Source organism: Ursus maritimus, unplaced genomic scaffold, assembly GCF_017311325.1.
Source record: "Ursus maritimus isolate PB19 unplaced genomic scaffold, ASM1731132v1 scaffold_2, whole genome shotgun sequence".
NCBI lineage: Eukaryota > Metazoa > Chordata > Mammalia > Carnivora > Ursidae > Ursus > Ursus maritimus.
The window spans coordinates 21,417,949-21,430,888 of NW_024424452.1; the positions used below are offsets into that span (position 1 = coordinate 21,417,949).

General features: G+C 40.7%; 1 protein-coding gene across 1 annotated transcript in view; it reads left to right on the forward strand.

The window, feature by feature from the left end:
* COG7 (component of oligomeric golgi complex 7) overlaps positions 1-12,940 on the forward strand; it is a 75,223-nt gene that overhangs the window by 24,725 nt on the left and 37,558 nt on the right. The window contains 1 exon segment of the mRNA XM_008697164.2: positions 8,860-9,058. Within this exon segment, the coding sequence (XP_008695386.2) occupies positions 8,860-9,058 (199 nt within the window).

The window sequence follows — 12,940 nt, forward strand, 5'->3', positions numbered from 1 at the left end:
GTAAATATGTCCCCTTCCGATTTACCCCCTCCCAGTATTTTAATATGAAAAATTTCCAACATATAAAAGAGTTGAAAGAATCGTATGGTGAATGCCCGCCCGTGTACCCACTTCGTGTGCTCTGCGATGAATATTTTGCTGTGTTTGCTTTATCATAAATCTATCCATCTTCCCATGTATCTGTCCATTTATTGGTCTTATTATTTTTTTTTTAGAGATTTTATTTATTTATTTGACAGAGAGAGACAGCCAGCGAAAGAGGGAACACAAGCAGGGGGAGTGGGAGAGGAAGAAGCAGGCTCATAGCAGAGGAGCCTGATGTGGGGCTCGATCCCATAACGCCGGGATCACGCCCTGAGCCGAAGGCAGACACTTAACCGCTGTGCCACCAGGCGCCCCGTATTGGTCTTATTTTTTGATTCATTTCAAAGGAAGTTGCGAACATCATTTACTTCTAAACGTGTATTCGTAACTAGAGTTCAATATTTATTTGCCTTGTTTTTTTGAGGTAAAATTGTGAAACACGATCGTCTTAAATAGGCCAATTGATTGATTTTTTGACAAATTCTGTGTAGCCTAATCTCTGTTAAGATACAGAGAACCCTAGAAAGTTCTCTCTTGCTCCTTCCTAGTCAGTCTTTATACCAACACCCCTGAAGGCAACCACTGTTCTGATTTTTTCCTACCATAAATTAGTTTAGCCTGTTTTTGAATTTTCTGTAGATGGAATTATACGGTGTATGTCCTTTCCGTAAGGCTTCTTTGATTCAGCGTGTTTGTGAGATTTATTCACGTTGTGTGAATCAGTACTTTGTTCCTTTTTATTGCTAAATACTGTTACGTGGCATGAATAGACCACAGTTTGTTTATTCATTCTTATATTGAGGGACACTTGGGATATTTCCAGTTTGGAGTTATTATGAATAAAGCTGCTAATGAGCATTGTTCTCTAAGTCTTTTTGTGGACACACGTGTTCATATCTCTTGGGTAAATACCTAGGAGTGGAATTGCTGGGTCATCGGGCAGGTGTATGTTTAGATTTATAAGAAACTGCCAGACATTTTTTCAAAGTGGTTGTACTTTTTATACTTCCACAACAAGGGTGCAAGAGTCCTGATTGCCCCACATCTTTGCCAACGTTAGGTGATGTCAGTCTTTCTTAAGTTAGCGATTCTGGTTGGGTGTGTTGTAGTATCTCATTGTGGTTTTAGTTTGTACTTTCCTGATGACTAAGGATGGTGAGCACCTTTTCAGTGTACTTATATCTTCCTTTGTGAGGTGTCTGTTCAGATCTTCTGCCCATTACAGAAAATTGGTTTATTTGCCTTTTTATTATTGAGTTGTCAGAGTTCTTTGCATAGTTCAGATAAAAGTCCTTTGCCAGACATATTTTGTAGATACTTCCTTCTGGTCTGTGGCCTAAACAGAGGTATTGATTTTGATGAGGCCTAATTTACCCGTTTTTTCTTTCATGGTTATTGTTTTATAAGTAAACCCCAAATTGCAAAGATGCTCGTCTGTGTTTTCTTCCAGAAACTTGTTTAGTTTTTATAGTAAGGCCTGTGGTCCCTTTTGAATTGGTCTTTGTCTATAGTATAAGGTCAGGTCAGATTGTTTTCAGGTGGACTCTTTAGGCTGATTCTGTAGCCCTAGTTGATAAGTTCCTTTTTCCAGTCTATGAACTTTGTGGTCGTTCTTTGGCCGATGGCCAGAGAATCCTTTTGCCACATCACTTCAAAGGACTGGGGGACACCTCTGAGTTTAAGAGAACCAGTGTGTTTTAATTGAAACACTTCAAAAAAAGGCCACTGAAGGTCTAGGACCTGCCTTTATAGTTTCAGCTGACCTACTGGTTAGAGCTCCTTAGAACAGTTACTTAGTTTAATTCTTCCCCTGCCCCGGGTCACTGGAGCAGGAGATAAGAGTGAAGGGTATCCTCACTGCGTAGTCCTTCCTCACAAGACATGGTGAGGAGTCAGGATTCCTTTTTCTAGACAAGGCTCATTTTCCTTTCCTCCTTGGGTCCTTTCCTTTTTTGCAGCAAAAGGTTTCTTCTGTCAGATGAAGACGTTGGCTGAGTGGTATCTGAAGGTCTTGATGCTTCTCTGACATTAGCATGTTTGGTGATAGTGAAGGGACTGTGTTGGCCGGAGACCGGAGGGTTATGTGTGTGGCTAGTGGAACCATACAGTGGAGGAACTGTGAATTCGAGACAGGAGCATGGCTTTCACTGGAAGATAGTGAGAGTCTGGAGCTACAGACTGAATGCTGACATTGCTGTTTTAAGAATGATTTTGGTGTCAGAACGTCACCTATGTAGTTTCCCTGCCCGGAAGGCTTAACTCTAATGCTATCGTGAGGAAATAGGCAGACAAATTCAAATGCAAGGCCATTTTGTGAAACACTTGTTCCAGATTCTTCAAAATTGTCAGTGTGGTGAAAGAAAAAAAGTTGAGTTGATTTTAGATTAAAGGAGACCAAAAAAGAATGACAACTAAATGTAACTGCATGATCCTTGATTGGAGTCTGCATGATAACAAAAAAGCCATCAGGGACGTTATAGGGACGGTTGGGGAAATTTGAACTTGGACCATAAAGGTATTATTTCAAGATTAAGTTTGATGAGTTGTAGTGTTGTGATGTAAGAGGATGCCCCCGTTTTTGTTGTGGTGGTGGTTGTTGTTTTTAAAGAATTTATTTTTAAGTAATCTGTACACCTAACAAGGGGCTTGAATCTGCAGCCCCGAGATAAGGAGTTGCGTGCTCCACCGACTGAGCCAGCCAGTTGCCCCAGGATGGTCCCCTTTTTAAGAGGCACATGCTGAGGTGCCTACCATGAGACCTGTGTCAGAGAAATAAAGCAGATGTAGCAGGATGCTAATAATTGATGAATCTTGCAATATTTAAATACTTAAAATGTAAATAAGTCTTTAAAATTACGTTTAAGAAATAACGAATTTGGAGGTGGTGTGGGGAGTGATCTGATGAGGAAAGATTGGCGACGAGGCAGGGGGCTTTTTCTGGCCTCGCACGGTGATGGTAATGCCGTAAAAGGCATCTGGTTCAAGAAGAGCGGACGGTTGTTAAGGCCTAGTTACTGATAACGGAAAAGTCAGAGGGGAGATTTTCGTTGTGCCGGAGGGGGGATGCTACTGTCAGACATATGGAAGTTGACGGAAGCAGGTCTGGGAAGGTCAGGGGGACAGTAATGAATTCCAGTTTGGGACATTTAAATGCCCTGTTGGAAGACTGTTGCTCAAGGAATGCACATCGGGGAGGTTTCTATAGTTTGGTTGTTTCATTCTTCGTTGGCTTGTTTGGTTCTTTCCTCTGTTCCTTTCTCTCAGACTCTAGCAGGGATGTTTATCAAAGTAAACAGGTGTTCACTGAAGTTTTGTCAATTCTCTATTATTTTGGTAATCTAAAAAAAAATACCCACCACATATTTTAGATTATGTGCATGACTGCCGTAGGACCAATGACTGCTGTGTGATTGAGTGGGTGCATTCATATTGATAACCACGTCGATGTCCCTGTTCTGTTGGGGACAAACTCAGTACTTACGTGATGTATGCAGTGGAACCAGGTGCATTCTGTTTCATGCCGTAGCCAACTTGATATTTCCCTAGTAGTCGGTAGTTTGCCTAGAGATAGAAGCAGGGCAAGAATCCTCATCACACACCGCAAAGCAGTAGAGGCACGCTGAGCTCAAAAGAACCTGTGCCTTTAGAGCAAATTAATGATGAAAAAGTTTAGTTGCAGGGCGTCATCTTCATCTGTCCTATTATTTTGAATTTTACTGGTTTTAATGTTGAAATGACTTTTTTTTTATTGTGAAATATACATAACATAAAATTTACCATTTTTAAGTGTACAGTTAAGCAGCATTGAGTATATTCACAGTGTTGATTAACTACGACCACTTTCTGTTTCTAGAACTTTTTAATCATCCCAAACAGAGACCGTGTGCCCGTTAAGCAGTAACTCCCCAGTCCCTTCTCCCCCATGCCCTGGAGTCTGTTCTGTCTCTCTATATTTTCCTTTTCTAGATCCCTCTTAGAAGCGGAATCATACAGTATCTGTCCTTTGTGTCTGGCTTATTCCACTTAGCAAAATGTTTTCAAGGATTATCTATGTTGTAGCAGATACTGGAATTTCCCATTCCTCTTTTATGGCTGAATAATATTCCATTATATGTAGCTACCACATTCTGTTTATCCGTTCATCTGTTGATAAACACTTGGATTGCTCCCACCTTTTGGCTGTTGTGAATAATGCTGCCATCAACATGGGTGTGCAAATACCTGTTTGTGTCCCTGTTTTCAGTTCTTCAGGGATGTACACCTAGGAATGGAATTGCTGGATCATATCATCTTGTTTAACCTTTTGAGGAACAGCCAGAGTGTTTTCCACAGCAGCTGTACCCTTTTACCCTCCCACCAGCAAATGTGTGAAGGTTCCAGTTTCTCCACATCTGCGCTACTACTTCTTATTTTCTTTTCCTTTTATTCGTTTATTTATCTTTTTATTAAACATTTTATTTGAGGGAGAGAGAGAGTGTGAGAGCACTTGTTTGGGGTTGAGGGGCAGAGGGAGAGGGAGAAGCAGACTTCCTGCTGAGCAGGGAGCCTAACGCAAGGCTCGATCCCAGGACCCTGATATCATGGCCTGAGCTAAAGGCAGACCTTAACCAACTGAGCCACCCGGGCGCCCCTCCTTTCTTTTCTTTTCTTTTCTTTTTTTTTTTTTTTTAATAATAGCCATCCTAATGGATGTGAAGTGGTACCTCATTGTGGTTTTGATTTCTGTTTTCCTAATGACTAATGACGCTGAGCATCTTTTCATTTGTTTATCAGCCATTTGTATTATCTTCTTTGGAGAAACATCTGTTAAAGTCCTTTGCCCAGTTTTGAGTTGGGTTTTTGGCTTTATGTTTTGAATTCGATCTGTATTCGGGATATTAATCCCTTATTAGATATATGATCCGTAAGTATTTCCTCCCATCCCATGGGTTGTCTTTTCAGTCTGTTTGCAGAGTTCCTTGATGCACAGGTTTTTAACTGTGATGTAGCCCAATTTTTCTGTTTTTCTCTTGTTGCCTGTGCTTTTGGTGTCACTCGTAGAAACTGTTGCCACAGCCAAGGTCACAATTTTCCCCACTGTTTTTTTCTTTTCTTTTCCCTTTTTTTTGAAAATTTTATTTATTTATTTTGGAGAGATAAAGCAGGCAGGCGAGGGACAGATGGAGAGGGAGAGAATCTCAAGCAGAATCTCTGCTGAGTGCAGAGCCCAATGCGGGGCTCAGAGTCACAACCCTGAAATAATGTCCTGAGCCAAAACCAAGAGCATGTGCTTAACCGACTGAGCCAACCAGGCAGCCGAACAAATGTTTTTTCTAAGATTTTTATACTTCACTCTTAATGTTTGGGTCTGATTAATTTTTAGTTAATGTTTTGTAATGGTGCAAAGTAAGGTTCCAGTGTTTTTCTTTTGCGTATGGACATCCAGTTTTCAGAGCACCATTTGTTGAAAAGTCTGTCCCTTACCCGTTGAATGGCAGTCCTGTTGAAAATTATTTGACCATGTATGTGACGGTTTATTTCTAGGCTCTCTGTCCCATTGAACTATGTGTCTATCCTTATGCCTGTGCCACGCTGTTTTGATTAGAGTACCTTTGTAGTAAGTTTTGAAATCTGGAAGTGTGAGTTAGCCAGTGTCATTCTTCTTTTTCTTTTTTCTTAAGATTTTATTAATTTATTTGTTAGAGAGCACAAGCAGGGGGAGTGGCAGGCAGAGGGAGAGGGAGAAGCAGGCTCGCCCCTGAGCGAGGAGCCTGATGTGGGACTCAGTCCCAGGACCCTGGGATCATAACCTGAGCTGAAGGCAGACGTTTAACCAACTGAGCCATCCGGGTGCTCCAACAGAATTAAGTCTTCCAATCCATGAACACAGGATGGTCTTGCCATTTATTTGTGTCTTCTTTAATTTCTTCAGCAGTTTTTCAGTTGTTTTCAGCATAAAGGTCCTTTAGTTATGTTTATTGGTTATGTTTATTCCTAAGTATTTTATTCTTTTTGATGCTGTTATAAATGGTATTGTTTTCTTAATTTCCTTTTTGGGTTGTTCGTTGCTAGTGTATGGAAATGCAACTGAGTTTTGCTTGTTGATTTTATATCCTGTAGCTTTGCTAAATTTGTTTATTAATGCTGTGTGTGTGTGTGTGTGTGTGTGTGTGTGTGTGGAGAGAGAGAGAGAAAGAGAATTCTTTAGGGTTTTCTATATATAAGATCATATATAGTTTATGAACACAGGTCGTTTTTTTCTTCCTTTTTAATTTAGATGCCTTTTATTTCTTTTTCTTGTCCTGTTGTTCTGGTTAGAACTTCCAATGCTATTTTGAATAAAATAGCATACTTGTCTTGTTCCTGGCCTTAGGGGGAAAGCTTTCAGTCTTTCACCATTGAGTATGATAGCTGTTTTTCTTATGTGACCTTTATCATGTTGAGGAAGTTCTTTTCTATTCCTAGCTTACTGAGTTTTTTGTTTTATTTTATTTTTTTAACATAAAGGGTGTTGAATTTTATCAAATGCTTTTTTCTGCATTAACCGAAATGGTCATGTGTTTTCTTCCCTTCATTCTGTTAATGTAGTGTATTACATTGATTAATTTCTGTACATTGAACCACTCTTCATTTTGGAAATCCACCCCACTTGGTTATGGTGTATAATCCTCTTAATATGGTTGCTGAACTTAGTTTACTATTATTTTGTTGGGTATTGTTGATTGTGTATTTGTAAGGGAAATGGTCTGTTATTTTCTTTTAGTATCTGGTTGGCTTTGGTATCAGGTTAATGCTGGCTTCATAGAATGAGTTAGAAGCGTTTTGTATTAGTTTGCCAGGACTGCCATAACTATATATCACAGACTGGATGGTTTAAACAATAGGAGTTCATTTTCTTATGGTTCCAGGGGCTAGAAGTCCAAGGTCAAGGTATTGGCAGGGTTGGTTTCTTCTGAGACCTCTCTTGGCTTGCTGGTGGCAGTCTTCTACCTATGTCTTCTTTCTATGGATGTCTGTGTCCTGATCTCCTCTTGTTATGAAGACACTAGTCAGATTGGATAAGGGTCCACCCAGATGACCCATTTTACCATAATTGCCTCTTTAAAGCTCCTAGGTCCAAAGATAGTCACATTCTGGGATACTGGGGGTTTGGACTTCAACATATGAATTTTGAATAGCAACACTGTTTTTTTTTTTTTTTTTTTAAAGATTTTACTTATTTATTCGACAGAGATAGAGACAGCCAGCGAGAGAGGGAACACAAGCGGGGGGACTGGGAGAGGAAGAAGCAGGCTCACAGCGGAAGAGCCTGATGTGGGGCTCGATCCCATAACGCCGGGATCACGCCCTGAGCCGAAGGCAGACGCTTAACCGCTGTGCCACCCAGGCGCCCCAACACTGTTTTTGATTACTAATTCTTCCTCCTTCCTAGTTAGTTATAGGACTATTCAGATTTTCTGTTTCTTCTTCAGCCAGTTTTGGTAAATTGTGTTTCTAGGAATTTGTCTGTTTTGGTAAATTGTGTTTCTAGGAATTTGTCTGTTTCATATAAGTTATTTAATTTGTTGGCATTTAATTGTTCATCAAATCCTCTTATAATCCCTTTTATTTTTGTGACATTGGTAATAAATATACCTCCCTTTGTATCTGATTTTAGTAATTCAAGTCTTCTCTTTTTTTGTCAGTCTAGATAACAGGTTTGTCAATTTTGTTGATCTTTTCAAAGAACCAACTAGTTTTGTTGATTTTTAAAATTAACTTTCTATTCTTTATTTCATTTACCTCTGCTCTAATCTTTATTATTCCCTTCCTTCTGCTTGCTTTGGGTTTAGTTTCTTCTTTTTCTTATTCCTTAATGTGTACAGTTAGGTTATTGATTTGAGATATTTCTTCCTTTTTAATGTATGGGTTTGAAGCTATAAATTTCCCTCTTAGTGTTGCTTTTGCTATATCCTGTTGCTTTTGGGAAAGTTGTGTTTTCATTTTCATTCTCTCAGGATATTTTCTCATAAAAATTTGAGTTTATTGATTTTATAGTTTTTAAACTTTTACACTTTTTTTGGCCTTAGAGTTACCTAAGAATGGCCTTATATCTTGTTTTCATGTTTGTGCATATTTAAGTTATGTTATGATAAAAAAAGCATTTGATCAATGCAGGGGTGTCTGTGAGAACCCCTTTCTAAATGTACTGTGTACATTTTTCCAGTTTTGTCCAAGAGATCAGTAGTATATGAAACAGAAAAAAAAAAAGACTCTTAGTGAATAAGTGGATCTATAATCTAAAAGGCCCTGGATACACTCTTCCTGGTGGTCCTTAGAATAAAAGAAAAATCCATCTCTACCGAAGATCTGTGTCAAGGGGAGAGATGGCTGTGGGCTGGTCTGCAAATCTGCCTAAATGTTCTCCAACCCTGACTTGGTGAATTGCTCTTCTTTAATTCCATTTTGTTCCCCACCTCCCACACACTCTCAGTTTCTGCACTGTCATCCTTACAGTCCTCGCCGGCCAGTTTTCGGTGGCCATCTAAATAAATACTACGTGTGATAGATTTGGGGCCAGTAACAGACGTGAAGTAGCCGATTGTTCTAGACAAGTTGTGAGTTCTGCCAGTTACTTGGCTTTCTGAGCTTGTTTGAGTTTGGGGTAAGGACCACTTGGGGCTTACAGCTCTTGACCAGGCCACTTTCCAGCTGTTGGAAGGATTCCTCTGAGAGCAGTCCAGGAGACTGCTTTTCTAAAAGGTGTGCTCCTCTTTGGTCCTGTGTGCTAACGCAGATACCTCTCTCCCACTGCAGGTTTTCAAGAACCCCCACGAGGTGGTAACCGTGCTGCTGATTCAGACTCTGGGGGCCTTGCTTCCCCCTCTGCCCGACTGCCTCAGCTCCAGCGTGGAGAGGGCAGGGCCTGAGCTGGAGCTCCTCAAGCTGCTAGAGTTCTATGACGCCACTGCCCACTTTGCCAAGGGGTTGGAGATGGCGCAGCTCCCCCACCCACGTAAACATTCCTTCTGGCTTGTCTTCACTTGCTCTTTTTGAAGCTTCTGGGGCCTGGGTTTGTCTGTCTTTTCAGATGACTGATTTTACAGAATTGGAAGGGGTCCTCGTTTTCCTTCTCAGCAAATATAGAAGCCTTTTCCGTGAAAACATTGCCATTATGGAAATGGTCATTGCCTAATGTATTGACCAAGCCCAGTGCTACCTAGGGGCTTTGCATGCTCTGGGGAAGTGATGGGCACTTCGGTCGGGGCTTAGAATATAAAAGAGGTAGCTGGACATCGGTGGCCTTGAATTGGCAGCAGCTTACTTTGGGAGGGTAGAGTCCTCTACCCTTTGAGGCATCATAAAACCTCAGACAGCTCAACCCAAAAAGTAAGTTGAAGAGAACAAACAGGTTAGAGGAGCTTTTTGATGGGGCTTCAGCAAGTTTTTAAGGGCAGGGAGGCTGGGTGGTTATGGGGGAAACTGGCATTCCCCAGCTGTATCTGGGAGCAAAGCACTCCTAATTCCCATTTAGGAACACAGCAGTGGTATGTTACCTGTGTCCCCTGTACGTTAAAAAGCGTCATAAACTTTTAAGTAGCACAGATCTCGTGACGCATGCTGCTGTCAAATCAGGAAATCGCTTCAGGAAGCTTTGTTCTGCCATTTGGCTGCTATGTGTCACTAACTTGGTTTATTTAATAGTTATTCTCTTTAATTACATTTGCGTATAATTACTTTGTACATTCCAGGGAGTGTGTTTATTGTTCGAGTTCCGGATGATTCATAGGTGTTTTGGCTCACTCACTCGGCAGGTCTCGGTTGTGGGAGAGGCTGGGGGATGTGGATAGCTTCCAGGGGACCAGGATGCGGTGTCCAAGTGGCTAGAGTGTAGGACATGCTACCTGCTAGAGCAGAGTAGAATGAAGGTAGGGCAAAGGGCAGAAGGGCAGGTTGCCTTCCTCCCACTGGTGAAGAACATTCTTGAAGAAGAGAGAACCACCCTCCAAAGAGTCAGACGTAGAAGTGTTTTGTTAGCCAGACACAGAAATTTAGATTTTTAAGGATTCCTATTGAGGCTTTCAAAAAAGTATTTTTTGTAAATCTAAAAATACTTCGAAAACACACAAAAATAAAAATAACAGAAGAATAAAAATGATTCACCACCTCAGCACTCAGAGCCTTTGGCAGCCTTCTGTTATATTTTCTCCCGGTAATTCAGATATAAATACACATATTCCACAAATGGAAATACATATATACATATGTATGTATATATATAACCACTGTTAAAAATTTGGTATCTTTTCCCAAAATATCCTTATGTAGTAAGGATTTTTTTCCCATTGTTTGCTAAGTATGTTGCAGATATATTTTCTAACTTTATATTTTACCTTTAACATTGTTTCTGTTTTAGTAATTAATGCGTTTTAGTAATTAATGCATGTACATGGCATAATTAGAAATATATAAAAGATTATTCAATAGAAAACCTAAATTTTTAAGGTAATTTAAGTTGATTTTATAAGTAATAAACAATAGGTATTCATTATAGAAAAACCCAGAAAACACAAAGAAGGAAGAAGATCATTCTCCATCTTCTGTCTAGAAACAGTATTTTGTGTTATATACTTGTGTGGATTCTGTATGAATGAGAGCGTCTTTAAGTATCCTTAAATATATTTTTTAAAGATTTTATTTATTTATTTGAGACAGAGCGAGAGCGAGAGAGAGCCGAGCTGGGGGGGCAGTGGGGAAGGGACAGAGGGAAAGGGGGAAGCAGACACCCTGCTGAGCAGGGAGCCTGACCTGGGATTTGATCTTAGGACCCTGGAATCATGACAGCCCGAGGTAGACGCTTAACCGCCTGAGCCATGCAGCTGCCCCTTAAATTTTTTTAAAAAGATTTTATTTATCGGGGCACATGGGTGGCTCGGCTAAGCGTCGGAGTCTTGATTTTGGCTCGGGCCGTGATCTCGGGGTCATGAGACTGAGCCCCACGTCAGGCTCTCTGCTCATCAGGGAATCTGCTTGTCCCTCCCCCTGTGCTCCTTCCGCCTTTCTCCCTCTCCTTCTCTCTCTATCTCTAAAAGAAATAAAATCTTTAAAAAAAATTTATCTATTTGAGAGAGAGCACGAGCTGTGGGGGGAGGTCAGAGGGAGAAGCAGACTCTCCGCTGAGGAGGGAGCCTGACCTGGGGCTTGATCCCAGGACCCTGGGATCATGACCCAAGCAAAGGCAGGCACTTAACTGACTGAGTCACCCAGGTGCCCCTCCTTAAATATGTTTTTAATAGAATATTTTGTTACTGTTATCAACCCTGCAAATTTAACATGGACTCAATAATGTCACCTAATATATGAATTTTTCCATTTGTTCCACAAGTTGTTTTTTTTTCCACAAAAGTCTTTATAGCTGCCTCCCCACCTCTGCCTCCCATTAAGATCAGTTGATGCACATTGTATCTTGTCGTCTTGTCTCTTTAATCTCTTAATCTGTAACAGTCATCTCATCTCAGTGTCTTTCATGACACTGACCTCTTTGAAGAATACAGGGTAATTTTCTAATAGAATGTCCCATATTCCGGAACTGTCCGATTGATTCCTCAAGATTAAATTTAAATGAAATATTTTGGAAAGAATGCTACCCTGATGATGGTGCATATTTCCTGTGGCATCACATCAGGAGACACATAATGTCCAATCACTGGTGATGGTTGGATTAATCACTTGGTAGATGTATCCACTAGATCTCTCCCTTATAAAGGTACCTCTTCCTCTTCGTAATTAATAAGTAATCCTTGGGGCGCCTGGGTTAAGTGTCTGCCTTTGGCTCAGGTCATGATTCCAGGGTCCCAGGATAGAGCCCCACATCTGGCTTCTTGTTCAGCAGGGAGTCTGCTTCTCCCTCTGTTCCTCACTGCTCGTGCTCTCTCTCTCACTCTCTGTCTCTCAAATAAATAGATAAACAAAATCTTTTAAAAAATAAGTAATCCATGGGGTGATGCTTTGAGCCCATAGGAATATACTGATCCTCAAAAAGCATTTACCCAGTGACTTTACATGGGTTGATAATCCTTACCTGAATAAACTTTTACACCGCTGATTATAAAATGATGATTTCCTAATTCTCTCACTCCTTCTACATCTATTTGCAGGCCTTTTATGAAGAAGAGATTTCCCTTTCTTTCCTCCCTTTTTAAAAAAAGTTTTATTTATTTAAGTCATCTCTACACCCCATGTGGTGCTCGAACTCACAACCCTGAGATCAAGAGTCTCATGCTCCTCTGACTGAGCCGGCCTGGTGCCCCCTGTCCTCACTTTCCTATCACTCTGAATTCATGGATTCTTTTTTTACTCATTGTGTTATGATTTATTATTGCCACTATTCATTTTGATGCTTGAATTATCTCAAATTTGGTCAGTGGTTTCCCCTTCAGGCTGCCTCCTGGATCTTTTTGACATGTCCCCATCAGTCTTTGAGCGCTTTCTGGCTGTTTGGCACAAACTATACCAGGAACACATACCTTCCCTGCCTCAGACCTGTGTTTTCCCCAGGAGCCTGGTTTCTTCTAGCGGGAAATGGTATTTAGAGCAAGGTCTGGACACCGAGGGTACTTGTTGTTGCTGGGCTTCCAGGCCCTTTTGTTGGACACAGGTAGGAAATACGTATTTCCAGTTTATACATATTGTTCCAAATCAGATCCACCACCACGGATTTTTTACCTTCTGCCTTCCCAGTTGCATCTCTGGTTCCCAACTGTGTGTGTGTTTTGTATATGTAGACGTGTAGTTCTTTTTCATGACTGCTTTATGGATAGGTCACGATGTGTTTAATTTATTCATTTGACTACAAATGGACGAGTACTGGAATGCTGGATGCTAAGGTTACTATGCC